Raw genomic sequence first — 23,271 nt, forward strand, 5'->3', positions numbered from 1 at the left:
ATTGAACATGAGTGCTTGGCCACTCTGTACAACTATTTCAATTTAATTGAGATATAGGCCTATTGTTATTGATATAAGTGCAATTGAAGAAATTGCTTTTTATGCTCAGACTACTTTATAAAGCATGGGTCTGCAAAATGGGAAAGTAGGAAACCAATCTTTGTTTTATTGCAGTGTGCTGCCTTCAACATATTATATAGCCTACTGTACAACTATTTTTAAGACGAGTCTTTGCCCTTGTCACTCAGTCATTCTAAATGCATATGTCATTGTCATATCCACTTCAAGTTTAACAATACCCTGACACTAGAAACAATCAATCAAGATTCACAGTATCTGGGCACAAATAGCCTAACTTATAATTGTGCACTAGCTGTTACCACGTTAGGTAAAATAGAGGAACATATAATTGCCTGATCCAGTCCCGTTATTTCTATACACATCAATGCCTAAAATCGAAACTTCTAGAATTCTTAAAGTTTTCCATGTAACTCATCAATTGCAAACTCATTGCGTGTAACTTGTTCCAAAATTCCATTGACTTTTCTTTATTATTTCACTTACTGAATGTAAAGAGCAGATGAGGGCCATTAAAACAAAGTTAGACGAATAACTTATTTTCTGCTTTTAGTGACATCAGCGCAGTGCGAACCAGTAGGAATCTGAAGTGGAGAATTTGGGGGTTGGAAATAGGTATGAGTTTTCTCGCAGACTCCAGCCTACATGCGCTCCGCTGAAGTTTTGTGATTACGAGTTCTTGTTTCAAAAAGGAATCAATTGGAATGGGACTGTGTGATACTTTCTAGCTGCTGTTCCCGCAAGAACTGAGACATTGTTATCACATCTGAAACGTTACTTTATGTACTTATTTTTTGTAAATTTGACTTTTTTAATTAAGAATTTGGAGACGTTCCGATTAAGATTTGTTTAGGTAAAATTACACACGAATCTGGGTGAAGAGTGTCTTGAAAGTGGTTTTGAAAGGATTTTTTATTCTTTCATATTTCTCGTTTTGTACCAATGGTGAGGAAACCACAGAACACGAGTGGGACTTTGAATGAGCCCAACTCCGCATCGATTTTCTTTGGGAAGTTACTCAACTTTGAGAAGCTGATTTGATCTACTCATATTCTTAGCTTCTGGACCTTTTAGTCTTTAATTGAACTGCAACTAGTTATTATTGCCTGTATTACGAAAGTTGAATCTACTTTTGGGAGATTCCTCCTTGTAGAATTTGTTTTATTCAGTGTTTATTTATTTTTTATTTTTAAATACTTTTTATTTTTTGCCACCGTGGATACCATGCTACAGAGTGTGCAGGAGAAGTGGACGGCGTATCACTGGGGGATATGGGTTCTGATGAGCGGATTGCTGTGCTCTGCCGCGGTGAATGGATGTCCTCACAAATGCAGTTGCTCTGGATCTCATGTGGATTGCCAGGGTCAAGGCTTCAGGTCCGTGCCTAAAGGAATACCTAGGAACGCGGAGCGTTTGTAAGTAACCCAAAAAGCTTTCATCATTCCATTGCTCTTGTGTCCATTTCTATTTTCAGAGCCTAGGTGATGTATGAGTGAGTGGTTAATGTATGAGTAGTTAATGTAGTCAGATGCAGAGCCTGTTGATTGTGGTTTCAAACAGTGATAGATACAACTATGAAGATGCGCCACATCTGGCACCTGCCTTGCCCGCGTGCCCCGGTCGGCTGAAGCTGTATGATCTTGAGAGCGCAAGATATCGATTTCACTCAAAATGTTGACGAGTCTTCGGATTTAAATATTTAGTTAATCTTTAGATGAATATATAATCGTTTTGTAAAATCAATCTTAAAATAGAGAAATAACAATGTAACGTGTTGTTAATTAGGGCGGTTGCCATTGTGTACATTTGGTTTTATTTATTTCAACAGAGCCTGAATGGAACCTGTATGAGTAACCAGGCACAGGTAGGCTATATGTCAAAGTTAGTAACATTGGGAACCAATTGGACCAGACGTGGCTTAATGAAGACTGAAGGAATTCAAGGGAATACACTCATACCTCTATAACACAAAATAATGCATTGAAATATGTGGATTAATACTTTTACCTCGTATAAATAGGAAAGGGAGATATCTCATATAATTGATTGATAATAAACCCTTATTACTTGATTATAACAGGGTAGAAAGAAAGAGTAACAGCTTCACCAAGAAATCAAAGCATCTTGTGCAACAAAAGAGTGAGTCATCTATATTATTGTCAACATAAAAATATGTGCCTAGGTTTGTCATGTTATGAAGTGTGTCATGTGCATTGACACTTTTAGGGAGTGCCAGCAGTTCAGGTCTGACCTGTGGCTATAGCCTACCCTGAAGCTTTTGCTTTCTTTCCTGTCCAGTCAGCCTCAGCCAAATTAACCTGAGGACAGCATGAAATAGCAATCCTATGGAGAAGTGGGTCCCGAAATCCCTGAAAATGCAGTCTTTCCACCTCTGGTGATTCTAGGAGATGGAACCTATTATCTAGCATAACTAAGCAGCTTAGGGACCTGGGGGTTACAAAACATGTGAGGCACTGAAATAACAAACACAATCATTTTTGCTTGGAAGTGGTATGAAAGCAAACCGTGTTCGCATTAGCCAGAGGCTAGTTGACCCCCTAAGACCTGTTGAATTTGAGAGAGCGATCCCAAGACATTTTACACTGAGAGAAAATAAATGATGATAGTGGGATTGGGGGGTCCCCTTTTAGGGAAAAGTGTTTATATTTTCTTTATTTAGTTGCTGGTCAAGTTCTTCTGACATGGGACGTTTGACTGCAGTTGCGGATAGGAGGCAGCAATGAGACTTGTTCATGTTTTGTTCACAGTTGTTTTGAGGAAGGATGTTTGAGTGTTAACGTAATAAAACGAGGAAACCTGTCTGTTGAACATTCCTGCTTTCCAAAGGGGAATGCCAGCCTAGCTCCTATAGAATACCAAAGTAGAAGCCCAATCAATTTCGTTCTGTCATTACTCAGGACCACTTGAGATCTATCTAATTTGCATCTTGTTTGAGCAGAAGGATTGTGAGGGCTTAACGATGGTGGCCATGGTGGAACAGGCGCCTCTACTCTGGGGTGCAATTCACACCCTGCTTGGTTTCCCAGAACACCCTGGAGTGTTGATTTAGCTCTAATGACTGAGCCCTTGCCCCATGCTGGGCAATGGGTACCATGACTTCACTTTTGGAACACTGATTCCTCCAATAACACTGCTTCCTTCACATAAATACATTCATATGATTTTTAACAGCTATTTTATTCTTTGAAATTGTGCTATTACTCTATTACTCACACCTCTTTCTTTCTTTCTTTCTTTCTTTCTTTCTTTCTTTCTTTCTTTCTTTCTTTCTTTCTTTCTTTCTTTCTTTCTTTCTTTCTTTCTTTCTTTCTTTCTTTCTTTCTTTCTTTCTTTCTTTCTTTCTTTCTTTCTTTCTTTCTTTCTTTCTTTCTTTCTTACTTTCTTTCTTTCTTTCTTTCTTTCTTTTCACTCGTTCTCTTTGGCAATCACACATACACACACACACTCTCGCTCGCTCTTTTTCTCTCTTTCTACCTCCCTCATTCATATTTTTGTAAAGAATGCCAGCATCTCTACAGTGGAGTTTTCACCGTTCCACAGCTTTCCACAGACTTCACACTTTGCGAACAATGTGGAACTGTGTAGGCTGCTGGTGTACTTGATGAGCACGTATGCTGCTTCTGGCTCTTATCAAGCTGTTGGTGCCGGTGCTGGGGCCATGATGAACAAACTACAGCCCAGCCGCACCCATAGTCCACCACCATTCAGGGTGGGAGAGTGGGAGGCTGTCAGCTTGGAACGATGTGTATGCGGTTACCATCACCTAACCCATCCATCATCCCAATTACACTGCTAATCAACACCATACTACACTCAAAGGGAGGATGAAATGATCCTCGACCATTTGTAGTCTACAGTACAAAGTTACTAGATGCTTCTACATCCCAAATCCATTGCCTAAGTTGTGAACAAGCTTAAGCTTAACTTGAGTTTGTCTTGTAGTGGGACTTTATAGGACATGCGTTCAGTTGGTGAATCTTCTAGAGTTGGTGTCTGAAGCATGAAACACACAGAGAATCTGAGTACCAATAGACTGCTGATAGGTACTTATCACAGTAGGAAGCCGTTCATTCTTTTGCTAGAGCAAAAGACGTACCTGCTGTGTACCGTCCTGGTACCGACGAAACTGCCGTTTCTACTTGTAGAATCACAATGCTCGGCAGTGGCCGACAACTTGACTTTGAGCCAATCAGAGAGCACAAACCTCCACGTGGGGGAGCCTACAGGAGTGACAACAAAAAGGAAAAATGAAGGCACTTTTCCCAGTGTAATCCATCCTTTTCATCAGAATTGTTCTAGCTAAAACAATAAAGCTGCATAATACATATTTTTGCAAGCAGTCAAATAAAATTGGTGGTGAGTGGAAATGCCAACCGGATGCTTCAGATTCATACATCCAGTGAAACATCTGTCTCATTGTTCTATCTGTTTCTTTACTTTACCTAGCTAGCGCAACAGCTAGCTAGCGAATCATGCTGTTCGAACACAAAATAAATTGACTGTCGACTCTCTGTTCAGGTGCTAAGTACTGTCGGGAGGCAAGCGTTTGACAATTCTACCGGTGTGTCTAAGCTATTAGTTGACGAGTTGAACTGTCTGATAATAAATTGAAGTTGCCAGGCAGCCAGCAGCTGGCACTGCCAGTGGGCTCAGCTAGCATTAGCCTACTGGGAAATATCAGCCGTCCACCTTAAAAAAAAAAATCACCCGGCATGGAAAATATTTGGAGGTGCTTTATTTCAGCCAGCACTTAAAAGGCCAGAGCTGGCAGAGAGAAGGAGCAGACTTTCTGTTGCAGTTTGTTGAGAAAGTGGTCCATGTCACGAATTATGTCCTTGAAGAGGTAAGTCCAAAATGTAGGGACGCAGAAGTCCATAACTCATCCAAGTGTGTGCCATGCTTTGATGCAAGATTGGATTTGATAGTCTGTAAGAGTCTGTCAGCCTGGGGCCATTTTAGGTTAACAAGGCCCGTCTTTTGTTGTTGGGGTTCTGTCACCAAAGCAACACATCAAGGCCGTTTGCTTTGTCCCATCAGACCATCATTTATATTCTCAGCTCTCGCTAAACTTAGCTGGAAACAGTGTTTATCCAAATCTAACAAATATGGATAACTCTCTGCATGTTTTGGTGCCTTTGTCACTGTGATGTAAGCTGCGCAAGGGCCCCAAACACTACGTTGCAGCTAGCAACCCAGTAAACAATGTATGGAGCCAGGAATCACTGTATGCTCTCTGTGCTGTGCTGTAAGTTGATCAGAATGTGACTGTAGGTGGCGTCTAGATCTGGGGGTAATGGTCCCATAGAAAGGCAGGATGTCCAGGCAGTGACATGTGAAGTTGCTGTTTAATGGTGTTTGAACAACCCTCTCCATAGCTTTATACTGGAGCGCTGGGGTCTGGTTAAACTGCATGCCTTGCTCCTTACTTTGACAGTGTTCACGAGAGAACCTTATGATTTGTGTGTTTTATCACTGTCCCCACTTGTTTAAATCTCTGGCAGTGCACCTCATTATTTTCCTCTGTTTGTGTGTTGGCTGCTTTCTTTTCTTCCTCCTCAGCTTCTTCCATCTTCCTTGGTTTACATATGCTGTGTGTCTCCTGCACCTCGAGCCTTGGGCTGCTCCCGTGTCTGTCAGATCGAGTTTCACACAGAAGCGTGAAAAGTGCCCCTGTCACCTCTGAAGTCCGCTGTACAGATGTAATCTAAGGAGTCATGTACTGTACAAACTGCAAACACTGACTCAGGTATGCTGGGATGATCGAGCTGCCTGCCTGCCTGCCTGTCAGGCCTTGAAAATAAAAGATTGTGAAAGTTAACAGTGGCAGGAGAAAAATATATAAATACTTTTTGTCGGCTCTGCTTAGTCTGAAGTGGGCGTCCTTCAGCTGGGAACTCATCCAGGCGGTGCGGTAATGAAAATATTTAGAAAACAAAAGTCCCAGTGAAATGTAACCTATCCCGTTCACACTGCCTCATAAACAATGGAAAATGGCACAGATTGTTGCTTCTTTGGTCATCTTTGTTCACCAAGCAAATAGCTTTAACATTCAATGGCTGAGTCATCGTCAGGCCAGTGATAAAGTGGTGTCTGTTATGTTTGCAAATACAGAGCAGTGCTTCATCTGAAATGTGATGTGGCATATGTTAGGATTAGGAAGTACTATGTGAGCATGACTGCTTGGTTACAGTGAGCTACAAAAGTATTGGGAGTGTGACATTGTTTATTGTTGTTTTGGCTCTGTACTCCAGCACTTTGGATTTGAAATGCTACAATGAGGTTAAAGTGCAGACTGTCAGCTTTAATTTTAGGGTATTTTCATCCATATCGGGTGAACCGTTTAGAAATTACAGCTATTTTTGTACATAGTCCCCCCATTTTAGGACAAATTAACTTAAAGTAGTGAAATGTTTAGTATTTGGTCCCATATTCCTAGCACGGAATGATCACGTCAAGCTTGTGACTCTACAAACTTGTTGGATGCATTTGCTGTTTGTTTTGGTTATGTTTCAGATTATTCTGTGCCCAATAGAAATGGTAAATAATGTACTGTGTCTTTTTGGAGTCACTTTTATTGTAAATAAGAATATAATATATTTCTAAACACTTCTACATTAATTTGGAGGCTACCATGATTACGAATAGTCCTGAATGAATCATGAATAATGATGAGTGAGAAAGTTACAGAAGCACAAATATTATACCCCCACATATCCCCTATTGTAATGGTAAGAGGTCTTGGGGGTATGATATTTGTGCGTCCATCTTTCTCACTCATCATTATTCACGATTCATTCAGTACTATCCGTAATCATGATAGCATCCACATTAATGTAGAAGTGTTTAGAAACATGTTCTGAAATGGGGGGACTATGTACAAAAAGTCCTGTAATTTCTAAACGGTTCACCCGATATGGATGAAAATACCCTCAAATGAAAGCTGACTTTAACCTCATAGTCATTGTTTCATTTCAAATATAAAGTGCTGGAGTACAGAGCCAAAAAATATAAATAATGTCACTGTCCCAATACTTTTGGAGCGCACTGTATATCTCCCGTCTTTTTGTGTGTGTGAATCCTCACTGAATTTATTTAGAGTGTAGGAGTCCTGTTTATTTGCAGTCATGGTGATGGCGTGCAATTATTATCATTAGCTACCTCTAGTTTAAAGAAGTTTGCCAAGCTCAAGTGATCAATGGACTATGCCTATACACATGTTATTAGGGTGACCACATGTCCCGGATTGTGTGGAACAGTCCCGCATTTTGGCCCTTGTCCCGCGTCCAAACAATCACCATAAATTTACGAAAAAGGTAGATTTGTTCCGTATTTCAGTCAGGCATTCCAAGCTGTCTCTTTTGCAGCAGAGAGGAAGAGGCGAAGCGAGAGGTTCACTCGCCAAAATCTGTCCAAAATGAGCACAATGCGTTACTATGGGCTTATTTTGGACCTAAGCTTTTTGCCTGCCTTCCCGCCTTTGGGACAATGACTCCCATTGTTTGGGGCGGAGACATGAGCATCTCGTCATTATATACAGATCTCTGTTTGCTGTTACGCTGCTGTTTTGACAAGATATACATCATAAGGATGTGGTACTGATGATGTTAAACACTTGTCCAATCGTTGTTGAGATCTGATATTCTGCGTAGCAGAAGGCGACACATAGGCCAATGTCATATCGTCAACCAATCACATTTGTAAAATCCTTTCAGTCTAAATTCCAGCTAAACTTGGAGAAGACAGCCACAAAAAAATATTAATGTATGCTACACTGACCTGTGAATGTCCCACAACATCATCCCTTTGTCCCACATTTTGGTATTTTAGATGTGGTCACCATGCATGTTATGTAGGTATCTATGATCATGTGTTTTGAAGGGGCACTCGCCACAGAGATGTCAGGGTTGATTTGTCGCCCTAGGATTGAAGTGACATTGGTGTCTAGTGGTGTGTGCGTGTTGCATCTAGACTCTTACGAAGGCAGAAAGGGAATATTTGATTCGTCAGACTCGTGATTGGGTTACAAACCTCCCTATTTGATCTGCAAATGAAGTGGCGTTCCATCAGGAAAACACACAGGACTGGGAAGAGGGAAGGGCTCGAATGTGCTGGAAAAAAAGGGAGGACTGTGGTAGGGAGGGAAGGAGGGCACAATCGGCCACATTCCACCCTGGAAACCACCAATATCCCGATAAGAGCCTTAGAAAATCAGTGCATCAGCTGCGCTAGTCTCAAATGTCTTGTAGTTTGTGTGTGATCTGGAAATATTTGTGGTGATAGCCATCATTCCATGGCCTGTGCAGATCTGTGTAGTTACATAAATCAATGAACATTCCAATAAGAACATAACTCTGAAATGTCTGCTATGTTAATTGAAGATCTCCAATTACTTGTCAACTGTTCACTGTAATATGGTCATGTAAGTGCATGAGGAAAGAATGTTCTCAACAGTTCTGTCCACATCCATCCTTATACAATGGAAATGAAAGACATTATAATGTTCTATCAAATGAAATGGGCGCTTATATTCGTACATACATACTGCTCTGCTTTATCTCAGGAGCCGGTGCGCTGAATGACAATGTTGAAATATTGCATGGAAGTACACATGGCGAATGTCTGAATTTTCCACTGATGACAAATACACTAGATGACCAAAAGTATGTGGACACCTGCTCGTCTAACATCTCATTCCAAAATCATGGGCATTAATATGGAGTTGGTCCCCCCTTTGCTGCTATAACTGCCTCCACTCTTCTGGGAAAGCGTTCCACTAGATGTTGGAACATTACTGCGGGGACTTGCTTCCATTCAGCCACAAGAGCATTAGTGAGGTCGAGCACTGATGTTGGGCGATTAGGCCTGGCTCGAAGTCGGTGTTACAATTCATCCCAAAGGTGTTCGATAGGGTTGAGGTCAGGGCTCTGTGCAGGCCAGTCAAGTTCTTCCACACCGATTTCAACAAACCATTTGCGTATGGACCTCGCTTTGTGCACGGGGGCATTGCCATGCTGAAACAGGAAAGGGCCTTCCCCAAACTGTTGCCACAAAGTTGGAAGCTCAGAATCGTCTAGAATGTAATTGTATGTTGTAGCGTTAAGATTTCCTTCAGTGGAACTAAGGGGCCTAGTTCGAACCATGAAAAACAGCCCCAGACCATTATATACACAATAACAGCACTTACAGTTGGCAGCTCTAGCAGGGCAGAAATTTGACGAACTTACTTGTTGGAAAGGTGGCATCCTGACGATGCCACGTTGAAAGTCACTGAGCTCTTCAGTAAGGCCATTCTACTGCCAGTGTTTGTCTATGGAGATTGCATTGCTGTGTGCTCAATTTTATACACCTGTCAGCAACCGGTGTGGCTGAAATAGCCGAATCCACTCATGTGAAGGGGCGTCCACATACTTTTATATATATAGTGTAGTTCTGAGCTCTAGAGGAGGAGCTCAATTAAGATTCCAAACATGGTTCAGAGGCTTTGAGAAGGAAATGGAGCATACCTATCTGCTGTGGAAGACCAGACGACTTTGGCTTGAAGGAAAATAACAGGAGATTACAGCAGGAAACACATTGTGAAGCAAAGCGTTAGATGGAGAAAAGAGAGATCGTTTATGTGTTTTTATAAACATTCTTCTCCCATGGATTTGAAGGGGCTTTGGGGGCCTTTTCGGTACGTGTCACCCGATATATCATTTGAGCAACATAATGTTCCTGGGCTAAAATAAATGTATTTTCGGTCAGTGTACCAATAAAGTGCTCCTGTAAGTGATTTTGCCCGAGGTAAAGTAAAACACTCTGTCAGCTTCTGTGTCAGACTAGTTGGTTCAGTGGTTTAAAGGCCTTGAGTGGGTGGGGTGGCCTGGGGGGGGTGCATTGTGAGGCTCTGAACACCTGCTGTTTGGATTGCCACCTTATCCCTCACACAAATGAAAACATACAATGGGCAGCAGGGTGCATAAAAGCCGCTTGTAGATTTCTGACCCCCACCTGATCACTTAAAGGAGCGTTCTAGAAGCTGGTTGAATTTACTTCTTTGTGTAGCGATGCTTGATTATATTCCCCGGTGAAGCATGTTTTCCACACTGTAACAGTTACTGGGAACAGTGAAGGATGGAGATAAGAGAGGAGAGATTGTAGAGCGAGGGAGGAAGAAAGCTGGGTTAGAGAAGGGGAGAGAGAATAAGAGCGAGATAGTGTTGTGTGGGACTGAGATATTGAGATTGGGGAGAAAGAGGCAGGGAGAGAGAGGGTGAGTGAGGGACAGGGAGTTGAGGATCAGAGAGAGAAGGTGAAAGGGTGAGAGTGAGGGACGGGGAGGGCAATAGAAAAAGCAGAGAGAGTGAGAGAGAAGAGCAGAGAGAGAGCTGAGAGAAGAGCAGAGAGAGCAGAGAGAGGGTGAGAGTGAGGAACAGGGAGGGTGAAGTAGAGGCAGCAGTCTGTCAGGCCCCTGTCCTCTCTAAGGCCACAATATGGCTCCAATTAGAGCTCTTTATGTGCAGAGCTGGGGAAGCCTTTTGAAATCCAATATGCCTTTAAATCAGATTTACAAATGTTTATGTACACTACCGTTAAAAAGTTTGGGGTCACTTAGAAATGTTCTTGTTTTTGAAAGAAAATCATTTTTTTTGTCCATTAAAATAACATCAAATTGATCAGAAATACATTGTAGACATTGTTAATGTTGTAAATGGCTATTGTAGCTGGAAAAGGCAGATTTGTAATGGAATATCTAAATAGGCGTACAGAGGCCCATTATCAGCAACCATCAGTCCTGTGTTCCAATGGCACGTTGTGTTTGATAATCCAAGTGTATCATTTTAAAAGGCTAATTGATCATTAGAAAACCATTTTGCAATTATGTTAGCACAGCTGAAAACTGTTGTGCTGATTAAAGAAGCAATAAAACTGGCCTTCTTGAGACTAGTTGAGTATCTGGAGCATCAGCAATTGTTGGTTCGATTACAGGCTCAAAATGGCCAGAAACAAATAACTTTCTTCTGAAACTTGTCAGTCTATTCTTGTTCTGAGAAATGTAGGCTATTCCATGCGAGAAATTGCCAAGAAACTGAAGATCTCGTACAACGCTGTGTACTACTCCCTTCACAGAACAGTGCAAACTGTCTCTAACCAGAATAGAAAGAGGAGTGGGAGGCCCCGGTGCACAACTGAGCAAGAGGACAAATACATTAGAGTGTCTAGTTTGAGAAACAGACGCCTCACAGGTCCTCAACTGGCAGCTTCATTAAATAGTACACGCTAAACACCAGTCTCAACGTCAACAGTTTTTTAAAATTTTTATTTCACCTTTATTTAATCAGGTAAGCCAGTTGAGAACAAGTTCTCATTTACAACTGCGACCTGGCCAAGATAAAGCAAAGCAGTGCGATAAAAACAACAACACAGAGTTACATATGGGGTAAACAAAACATAAAGTCAAAAATACAACAGAAAATGTGAATGTAGTAAGTTATGGAGGTAAGGTAATAAATAGGCCATAGTGCAAAATAGTTACAATTTCGTATAATACTGGAATGATAGATGTGCAAAAGATGATGTGCAAATAGAGATACTGGGGTGCAAATTAGCAAAATAAATAACAATATGGGGATGAGGTAGTTGGGTGGGCTAATTTCAGAAAGGCTGTGTACAGGTGCAGTGATCGGTAAGCTGCTCTGACAACTGACGCTTAAAGTTAGTGATGGAGATAAGAGTCTCCAGCTTCAGAGATTTTTGCAGTTCGTTCCAGTCATTGGCAGCAGAGAACTGGAAGGAATGGCGGCCAAAGGAGTTGTTGGCTTTGGGGATGACCAGTGAGATATACCTGCTGGAGCGCAGACTACGGGTGGGTGTTGCTATGGTGACCAGTGAGCTAAAATAAGACAGGGATATGCCTAGCAGTGATTTATAGATGACCTGGAGCCAGTGGGTTTGGCGACGAAAATGTAGTGAGGGCCAGCCAACAAGAGTGTACAGGTCACAATGGTGGGTAGTATATGGGGCTTTAGTGACAAAACGGATGGCACCGTGATAGACTACATCCAATTTGCTCAGTAGGGTGTTGGAGGCTATTTTGTAAATTACATCGCCGAAGTCAAGGATCGGTAGGATAGTCAGTTTTACGAGGGCATGTTTGGCAGTGAAGAGGCGACTCCGGGATGCTGACCTTCTAGGCAGTTGCAAAGAAAAAGCCATATCTCAGACTGGCCAATAAAAATAAAAGATTAAGATGGGCAAAAGAACACAGACACTGGACAGAGGAATATTGGAAAAAAGTGTTATGGACAGACGATTCGAAGTTTGAGGTATTCGGATCACAAAGAATAACATTTGTGAGACGCAGACCAAATGAAAAGATGCCAGAGGAGTGCTTGATGCCATCTGTCAAGCATGGTGGAGGCAATGTGATGGTCTGGGGGTGCTTTGGTGGTGGTAAAGTGGGAGATTTGTACAGGGTAAAAGGGATCTTGAAGAAGGAAGGCTATCACTGCATTTTGCAACGCCATGCCATACCCTGTGGACGGCGCTTGATTGGAGCCGATTTCCTCCTACAACAGGACAATGACCCAAAGCACAGCTCCAAACTATGCAAGAACTATTTAGGGAAGAATCAGTCAGCTGGTATTCTGTTTATAATGGAGTGGCCAGCACAGTCACCGGATCTGTGGGAGCAGCTTGACCGTATGGTACGTAAGAAGTGCCCATCAAGCCAATCCAACTTGTGGGAGGTGCTTCAGGAAGCATGGGGTGAAATCTCTTCAGATTACCTCAACAAATTGACAACTAGAATGCCAAAGGTCTGCAAGGCTGTAATTGCTGCAAATGGAGGATTCTTTGATGAAAGCAAAGTTTGAAGGACACAATTATTATTTCTAGTAAAAATCATTATTTCTAACCTTGTCAATGACTACATTTCCTATCTATTTTGCTATATTTCCTATTCAAACTAATTTCATGTATGTTTTCATGGAAAACAAGGACATTTCTAGGTGACCCCAAACTTTTGAACGGCAGTGTATATTATGAGAATCACACACTGAGCCCCACGTCAGGAGAACCGTGTGTGTGTGTGTGTTTGTGTGTGTCTGTGTGCACGCGTGTGTTAGCGATGGGAAGAAAAATGATAGTTACAGATCGCAATATTATTTTTGGACAATATTATATCGATATTTGACACCAAAATATAATATAAATATACTACTGTAGATAGCGTTACCTAGCGCTAATCGGGTGTACCTGCGGCAAAACACTTGGAATTTTTCATCCTATAGCTTGTTCTCCATCTTCTTTTTAAATAGTGAGCCAATAGGTTTTCAGAACTTTTATTTCCCTGACTGATCAAAACTCATTCCCTCACGCTCTGTCTCTCTGCAGCAGACATATAGTGAGCAATATGTTTGGAACATCAAATCGCAATAAAATCGCAGTATCAAATCGCAATACATATAGAATGGTGAGAATCGCAACACATATCGTATCGGCATCCAAGTATCGTGATAATATCGTATTGTGAGGTCCCTGGCAATTCCCAGCCCTAGTGTGTGAGTGTGAGGGTGTGTGTGTGTCTGTGTGTCTGTGTGTGCGTGCACGTGCGTGTGTAAGGGTGTGTGTGTATTTAATGTGTGTGTTTTTTCTTCCCTAATTCTTCCATTGTGGCAAAATTCCAACAAACAGTGCCCATAGAGGAAATAAGTCATAATCCATATTGTATTTACACACATTTTCATTTGTGTATACATTCTGAGAAGTAGTTAAATCAGAGTACAGTGGGGAAAAAAAGTATTTAGTCAGCCACCAATTGTGCAAGTTCTCCCACTTAAAAAGATGAGAGAGGCCTGTAATTTTCATCATAGGTACACGTCAACTATGACAGACAAATTGAGAAAAAAAATCCAGAAAATCACATTGTAGGATTTTTTATGAATTTATTTGCAAATTATGGTGGAAAATAAGTATTTGGTCAATAACAAAAGTTTCTCAATACTTTGTTATATACCCTTTGTTGGCAATGACACAGGTCAAACGTTTTCTGTAAGTCTTCACAAGGTTTTCACACACTGTTGCTGGTATTTTGGCCCATTCCTCCATGCAGATATCCTCTAGAGCAGTGATGTTTTGGGGCTGTCGCTGGGCAACACGGACTTTCAACTCCCTCCAAAGATTTGAATCTCTGAAGCTGGATTTTTTTTTCTCAATTTGTCTGTCATAGTTGACGTGTACCTATGATGAAAATTACAGGCCTCTCTCATCTTTTTAAGTGGGAGAACTTGCACAATTGGTGGCTGACTAAATACTTTTTTCCCCACAGTAACAGTCTGCAAAGAAGATAAGCTTTTGGCTCCAGAGAGAAAAATGTCCCTATTTTTGTCAGAAAATATCCAATCAGAAGCAACTTGAAGTAGCATAAATGTGTATTTGTTAGAGGCCTTTGTCATTCTCCAGTCTTGTCCTACATTCATGCCATCAGTATGGACTGTATACAATACAAACTGACATAGCTACGGGCAGGCTTATGATCCCCATGCGATGGTGTGTGGATTTCCATGGGTGAGCAAACATGCACGCGCACACACGCGCACACACACACACACACACACACACACACACACACACACCTACACACACACCTACAAACACACACACACACACACACACACACACACACACACACACACACACACACACACACACACACACACACACACACAGGTGAGCACTCTAGCATCTTACCTGCAGGCCCCAGTGTGTGTTTGAGATTTGAGCAGAGTGTGGGGCAACTCAGAGAGTCCTGGATGGCTCCTCTTTGCCCAGTCAGGTAGTCAGGTACAAAGTCTGTGAGAAGAAAGGATTTGGCCCCCAGTGTCTTAGGTAGGGGGCAAAAGGCAGAGAGAGACTGAAGATGGGGTGGCATCCTGCTCTTCTCCACATCTCAGGGGTAATCCTCCACAGCGTGGCACTAATGCTCTCTGGCAGACATACGCCAGCTTTCAACACCCAGCGCACCACCACCTCACAGCCACCGCACCCGGCCATCATCTCCACAGAGCAGAGCAGTGTGCTGCTTGGGCCATGCCCAGGGAACCTCTGCATTATCATCCCATGTTCACCAGCCTGGATAGAGAACTGATAGACTGACCCTGATTATGATGATGTGTGATTATCGTTCTAACCTCTCTCTCTCTCTCTCTCTCTCTCTCTCTCTCTCTCTCTCTCTCTCTCTCTCTCTCTCTCTCTCTCTCTCTCAGGGATTTGGACAGGAATAACATCACCAGGATCACTAAAGTGGACTTTTCTGGCATCAAGAACCTGCGAGTTCTGTAAGCACTCTCTCCGACCTTCACAAATAAGCACGATAATGAGATAACTTTTGATATAACGTTGAAATACACTGAGTGTACAAAACATACATAACACTCCAATGTGTCCCACAGTTGTGTCAAGTTGGTTGGATGTCCTTTGGGTGGTGGACCATTCTTGATACACACGGGAAACTGTGGAGGGTGAAAAACCCAGCAGCGGTGCAGTTCTTGACAAAAACCGGTGCGCCTGGCACCTATTACCATGCCCCGTTCAAAGGCACTTAAATCTTTTGTTTTGCCCATTCACCCTCTGAATGACACACAATCCATGTTTCAATGGTCTGAAGGCTTAAAAATCCATGTCTCAGTAGTCTCAAGGCTTAAAAATCCTAACTAAATATTGTATACCCAGGTTGCTTTGTTTAAGGGAAAAACATTGGTTATAGTCATTAGGAAAGAAACAGGTTATAGTGATTAAGTAGGTCATTTTGAATTTAATATGTTTATGTTTCACCTATAAGTGCTGTCTAAAATCCCACGATTACGAGCCATTGGAAATAACCAAGCAAATGGAAATGTGTAATCATGGAAGCAAAATGTCATAATTACACAATATTTACAAGGTTAAAAGCATAGCGTTCGTACGTTTTACCTGGCTAATGACATGCAGTAAAATGCAACTGCAGTAGAACTTCCCTCCAACTTCTCTCACAGCTATCACAATGATGATATACAAAGGAAAGTATTTGACACTCATCTGTTTGGAGTTGTCCCGATGGGCTCTTTCCTCCCATCTCTGCCGAAGAGAGAGAGCGAGCATGTGTGACTGTGTGCTGAGCTAATGACTGTAATCTAACGACGTCTTGGTGCTGTTTACCTCCTGAATAAGGGCCTGTAAAAGGATGGCTTGGAGATAAAAATAACCGGCAAACGAAAGCGCCCAAGGAGTGGTAATAAGCAGTGTCTGTCCTGCAGTACTGTCAGCTGGGTCCGCTGCCTGCTTTATGTGGTTCATGATTAACAGCAGTCAGCCAGTGACATTTCCCTACTCCAAACCATGTGGATGTAGAGGCCTTGGGAACTACATCTGAGTACACACACACACACACACACACACACACACACACACACACACACACACACACACACACACACACACACACACACACACACACACACACACACACACACACACACACACACACACACGCACACACCTTTAATGGTTTTACTCTTGGATTCCCTTCATTTTGGTCTGATACGCACATTAGGTCCTATTGATGGAGTCTTTTTCACTGCTGGCTTGCCCCTCACAATAGCATAGGTGCTGGCCTACGTCCCATATGGATAATGGAACACATAAACTATATGAAAACAATACTATTATACTACATGATACACACAACCCCATCTGAACCCCATCTGGTGGGTTCAGAGAATGCTTACTTAAATGTCGATAAATAAACCAGCGTGAGTTTGATCCCTCGTTTGTGGGAACCGGATTTATATATCAGATCATCATCCAAGGTATAGGATTCGTATTTTATCAACCAAATAAGGCAATTATTTTGGGCTAAACATTTTGGTCTTTGCCTAACTAGCTCCATCTGAGACCAATCCACGGGTATTAGAGCTGTTGGCTTTTGGCTACACCGATGGGTTAGTCTGGAAACCTGTGGTATTCTTCACAAATGACCTCTGAACAGTTCTCTATGATGAGGCCAACTGTGTCATCTCCCCCTGATAAACATATATGACAAAAACATGTGTCAATAGCAGTAAAACAGTCACATGTATAAACATTTGCTTAAAATATTATTTATAACCAAGAGCCTCCTGCCAAAAGACCGGAATTCCACATGAGAAGCGTAGAATGTTTTCTGTCTCGCGTTTCCACTTACTACTTATGGCCTTGGTTGTATCAAGCCGCCATGAGTATCAGTCACTCTGTGATTCATGTGCTTCTCATGTATGTCACTCCAAATTGGCCTTAATATCCACAGACACAAATATAAACAGCATATCCATGGAGATGGAGATGTTCTGCCTTTGTAATGCATCTGGAAAACCTTAGGGATCCTGAAACATGACATGATGTTCCCGGAGCAGAGCGTAGACACTCGACAGACTAAAGTAAGGAATACCCATTGAGACCTCAATGCGAAACTCTGTAGTTATAGTACATGGTCTTGTTTCTAAAAGGAGTACATGGTCTTGTTTCTAAAAGGAGTACATGGTCTTGTTTCTAAAAGGAGTACATGGTCTTGTTTCTAAAAGGAGTACATGGTCTTGTTTCTAAAAGGAGTACATGGTCTTGTTTCTAAAAGGAGTTATGTAGAGTTACCCCATGTTGCTTTTAACCCATGGTTTATAATGTTGTCTCCCTCTTTTCTGTCAGTCACCTAGAGGACAACCAGATCACAGTGATTGAGAGGGGGGCGTTCCAGGACCTCAAACAGCTAGAGAGACTGTAAGTATCCCTAGACGACCTCACTTCCCTACTCAGCAGCCACTGCAGCAGACTGACACCCTCTTGACAATTTTCACCCCTACTACCACGTTTGGGTATTTACACTGTTTCTGTGTGTTTAAGTGTGTGTGTATGTTTGTTTGTCTGTGTGCATTGCGTGCGTGCGTGTGTGTGTCACATTCCATATATGCACTCAGAAGCACTCAAAAAGGCATATTTAGGTAAGGATGATATAGTTTACCTAAATATAAAAGTCAAGGTGGGGGACTCTCTCACCTGCTCCTTAACACAGGTGAAGCATACCTCCACATCACTCCTGAGTGTGAATATCAACACTTTGACATGAAAACTGACCACTCGGTCAAAACAACACGGATGCTACTGCTTCTGATGTCCAAGTTCATGAATCGCCTAGACACTTGGCTTACTGACCTTGTCTGTGTCAGTGGGTTTGTTTTGGTCTGGAAGTAGCTGGCACACCACAAACTGGTAACTAAACCAAACCCATCCATGCCAGGCTTGCCAGCCATGACGATGGACCAAGTCCGCCTGTCGAATGTGCGTCAGTACCTGGGCAGACCATCTCCCAGATCTCCCAGCCAAATCCCCTGGTCCACTTTCTGTCACAGTCTCTCCCTATCCCGCCAGGAACTCACTCTACCTGGATGTTATTCTGCCGGCCCATCCGCCTTTCACACCACTCTGGAATTTTGCAGTATTCCGGCATTCCTGCCCCCGTCATCCCCTTCTGCCCCTGGTTCGGTCTGGGTACGGCTGGGTAGGAACCAGGGTCTGAGTGAAGGGTTCTATGTCCGCAGACTACGCACTGACACTCCTGCCCTGTTGACTGGAGCCCATGTGTGACTTGGACGGTCGGGGTGCTGTTTGAATGGCACGGGTGCTCTGTGCACACATAGACCTCTCGCTTTATGACCCTGGCTCTGGGACAGGTGGGCGTTAGTACCGAGGTGTAACATGACAGGGATCACACTAACAGAGATCATAGACAGGGCCATGGGAACATGTCTCCAGTCATGTTGTCTCTCTCTGAGGGAAATGTATGTGAGTAGAGTAAAGTAATGGGGTGAGGGAGATGAACTTTGATGAAATGGAGCTAAAGAATCAGTGGAGAAAGTATCAAAACAGATCTGATTTACTTCGATTAGATCAAAGTCAGTACTATTAAGTGGTACATCAAATGTGTTTTATTGGAGTATTTCAGGCTAGACAATGTATGTGACAGTTGATCTGCTCTCTAATGTTGTGTTCCTCATTGAGGTCAAGTCAGAGATTGAGGCCTTTGCTTTGAGCTATTGTGATTTGTGGCGTAACAGCATGGAAAGTAGATATGCTAGCTGGCTAGGTGTTAGGTAAGCCTTTAGTCTCTCCATCCGGCTGTGCAGGCCAGGGATGGATGAGGACAGAGGGAGACAGAGGGAGTGTGATCAGGCTCTGAAGGCTTCGTTCATGACGTCCTGAGAACCTCCCCCGTCTTCCTCCACATACCTCAGCTGTGCCCTGTGACCTCCTGTCTCAGAGAAAGGCTTTGGTGCCATGATAAGGCCTATCTCCCTGAACCCCCCATGTTAGCCTGTGGAGACTCATCACAGTGATAATGGCCTTTAAAGACTTCAGATGACTTCAGAGCCTAATAACCTATGCCCATCTTCATAGGAAGTCACCCGCTTAAGCAACTTTTGCATAAGCTTTAGCCCATATGTCAACTCTTGACCCCCGGGCCCTGCCATTGGCTCATCCCAGTCTTCCTGTACCGCGACCAGGGTCATCCCACTTCAGAGGTTCTAATCTGAGTGATTGATTGGAGCGTCTGTGTGTCGTTTACATTTCTCTGGCCTTCTCATCAATCTCTGTTCCCTGCTGTACCGCAACACAATGGTGCTTGATGTTGCTGTATGTTTCAGCCCTCAAATGTTCCCTAAGTCTGTCTCTATGTGTCTCGCTCACACTACACTGCACACAAACACAGCCCAAACTGTGCTCTATTCATTTGACATAGGTAAATGTCAGAATGCCTCGTCAAACAGCGGTAGTTTGACCACACTAACGCTTTCGCCCTTCCCTTACTCTCTCTCTCCTCTCCCCCGCTCTCGCTCTCTTTCTCTCGCTTTCTCTCGCTTTCTCTCCCTCTCTTATTTTCTCTCCGTCTCTCTCTCTCCAGGCGTCTGAACCGGAACAAGCTGCAGGTTCTCCCAGAGCTGCTGTTCCAGTCCACACCCAAGCTTGGCCGCCTGTAAGTCACAACGCTACTTCTCTTTGATATCTGATCGCTGGGAAACAAAGTCAACTTCCCCACAGTTTTAATTTCAATCATTGTCTTGGAAGGGGGTTTCCGCTCAAATATTTTGCTTCCCATACAGTTTGAAGAGGAGAGGAGGTTTGCGGTCAGTGCAGGGACAGTCACTGTGTTATTATTCTTTAACCCCCTAGATGTTGGGCTTTTATTTGGGTTGCGGATCCCTGCTAGGCGTAAGGTGACACAGCCCGGCTCTGTACTCCTGTCCATGAGGTGAAGGTGTGCTAGGGGGAATGTTTTCCTTGGACCAGAGGGGGTAACTGCAGAATTTTTATTCTCAAATATCCATTTCGCCGAGCTCTTTGAATGCATGGCCTGGTCACACCGCAGCCGTTAGCCTTGCTGTCAGGGAGTACTGGAGCCGGTCCTCAGAGAAACACGCGTGCTCAGGTTCGCCCTGGGTGGAACCGACAACCGGCCCTGAACTTTACTAGTGTTTACTTTGGGGCTCTCTCAACATGTGGAGGAATATGTGACACAGGAGCAGCGTTGGGGCTCTATTAACTTGGGTTTAGTGTATTATTTTTTTGTTCTACTGTGAAATGTTTCCATTAGGAAAACAGAGAGATTGGAACTGCCAAATAATAAATTAATCTCTTTCAAAATGTCCTTGTTCCCTTCAATGTTTTGGAGATTACTCCAGAGATTAATTCATGACCTCTTTGTTCACACTGTGCGGCTTCATGTAGCGGTGATGACTTGATCCGTATTTGACGACAGCAGTCATGGCTCTGTTTAAAGAAATGAGACTCTCTGCTGCCAATTGAACAGCAGTTTGTGTTTCTCCTCTGGGCTATCAATGCTGTCTCAGAAACACTTGTTGAGAATGACAGTTTAATTCCCTCTCCTCCCTATACTGCTCCACCATAAAAGCATTATTGGCAATGATTTTTTTATATTTTTATTTTATTTATCAGAGGTTAATAAAGCATTCTTTACAATCCCAGACAGTTTCTAAGGAGTGGAAAGAATGGACAAAGTCCAAAGAGAATATTGTAAATCTCTCTGTTCTTATCCTTTTACCATCAGCAAATTTAAATTATAGTGTCTGAAGTTTCCTCCAAAGTTCTTTTGAGTTCTTTATCCGGTGACGTTTTGCTATGTCTAAACTAGCCTGTAACGAAGGCTCTCCTAATCTGGTCGGAGAGAGAGGTGGTTTACGAGCGGGTTCATAACCTCTCCCTGTCATACTTGGTTATTATCTGTAACGTTAGTGTGATATGAATTGCCTAACCCCTAACCCTGGTATTAAAAACGCTGCTCGGGCCGGCCAGGCTGAGGCAGCTGTAGAAAGCATACGCAGCGCATCACAGTTCGACAGGTTTATTTGATGTGAGTCCTGCCCTTGCCCTCTCTCTTCGCGCTAGCCAGCGTTCCAGGAAACATTCTGCTGCTTTGGGTCAGGTCAGAGAAAGGTAATGCCTGCATCCATAACTTAGCTGCAAGAGTCAAGACCAAGGGAGAGGAAGTGAAGTGAAAAGAAAGATGGTCTGTCCCGTCGGTCCGGCGGACTTTGATGTGAATGTGCCATCATGCAAACAAATGCATAATAGATGAGCTGGAGACAGTGGTGGCCGAGCAGACTGCCTCGCAGCTATATCCACAGGCAGGCTCAGGTATTGGGGCCAGGGACAGTGAGGGTTGTTGTGGTGGGGTAGGAGGGCTGGGGCTGGAGCCTGGTTCCCCAGAGTTGGTGGATTGGTTGAGGTTAGGGTTGCGGGAGGCTAGCCTGGTCCTGGCCTGGGTCGGTGGGAAGATCATGATGGAGCCACTGGGCTGCTGGCTGGGGCGTTTGTGGTCAGCGCTCCCTGTGCAGGCCCACTCTGCTTGGAAGGAATGTGGTTAGAGTTACAAGGCTGAGACTGCAGCTCTGCTCTGCAGAGCACTGTCTGTGTGGGCAAAGGAAGCAGGGGCCTCTCTCTCTCTCTATGCAAGGATAGCTCTCTATCTAGCAGGGGATTTCTGTCCCTCTCTTTCTATTTCTCTCTCTGCTCTGTATCTCCTCCTCCTATTCACTGACTGCCCCTCTAGATGTCTTCAACCTGATGGCTAATGGAAAGCAAATTAAGAATTAGAGGGAGGCCATGAAGATGCCTGCTCCTGTTTATTAATGGTGACTGGGAATATGCCCCCCATATTAACTCCACTTCCTCCTGACTGGCTGGTCGGCCATCAGGCCCCCACGTTGTGGTGTTTGAACGCAGGATATTTCAGCCAGCGATACCCATGGGACTCAACCACTCCCTGCCTTTGGCCTGCTCAGGTTGCATGTGATTGGTGCGCATGGAGGGCATAATGCACAATGTTTTCTTATCCTCTAGTCAATTGAGAGTCCTCTCTTTAATCTTGGTGAACAATTATCCATTTGTGAGTATAGTAGTTAGCCTGTCTGTATGCTATGGCCAGTAGTGTGGTACTTCTCCAAAACTCATCGTGATTGATTCTGCCAGAAGAAGAAGTCGTTGGATGCCTGCTCAGTGCTAGAGGCTGGGCATGGGCCAGCTACACCCCCCCAACCCCTTCCAAACACTGCTATCGTTTGCCCACAGTTTGTTTTCGTGTCAGGAATCGTTCTGTTGTTTTCCCATTACTTTGGCTTCAGCTCCGGTTTGTTTGGTTTTCACGGCACTCCATATTTGCTAGAAACAAATAACTCTCCCACACATTTCGCTTCTCACGCCCGGTCCGCCTCACTGTTTCGCTCCTGTTGGACGAGGACTGACTGATTTAGCGAACACAGGCACAAGATTGAGCTTTTTCCTAGTCTTTTTCTCAGTGTTAAAGCACGGTGCTTTAAACCAAGGCCTGCAAAACAGACATGCACGTGGACTACTGTAGTGGCCCGTATCAGTGTTTCTCTATAAAGCTCTTAAGCTGGTGAACAGGCTGTGTGGCTGTGTACTGCCTGACCACAATGCTCCTCCTGCCTGCGATATCTGCCTAATAATTCAATACGTCCCGAATGCATAAACCACGGAGCCCTGGCACGCAGCTCAGCCATTGGGCCCTCTGATTGTTTTCAGAGAAATGAAGCTCTCCCAGAATGCAAGCCAAATGTATTCTAAAATAGGGCTGCAATCAGCCAGTTT

The 23,271-nt window shown here is 43.5% G+C and overlaps 1 protein-coding gene across 2 annotated transcripts in view; it reads left to right on the plus strand.

The window, feature by feature from the left end:
* Positions 1-740: 740 nt before the first annotated feature.
* LOC121545412 (slit homolog 3 protein) overlaps positions 741-23,271 on the plus strand; it is a 194,543-nt gene continuing 172,012 nt past the window's right edge. For both annotated transcript variants that reach the window (XM_045208274.1, XM_045208277.1), the window contains exons 1-4: positions 741-1,493; positions 15,345-15,416; positions 17,797-17,868; positions 20,048-20,119. In XM_045208274.1, the coding sequence (XP_045064209.1) occupies positions 1,303-1,493; positions 15,345-15,416; positions 17,797-17,868; positions 20,048-20,119 (407 nt within the window). In that variant the 5' untranslated portion in view covers positions 741-1,302. The remainder of the gene's footprint in view (positions 1,494-15,344; positions 15,417-17,796; positions 17,869-20,047; positions 20,120-23,271) is intronic.

This window comes from Coregonus clupeaformis, chromosome 3 (assembly GCF_020615455.1).
Source record: "Coregonus clupeaformis isolate EN_2021a chromosome 3, ASM2061545v1, whole genome shotgun sequence".
NCBI lineage: Eukaryota > Metazoa > Chordata > Actinopteri > Salmoniformes > Salmonidae > Coregonus > Coregonus clupeaformis.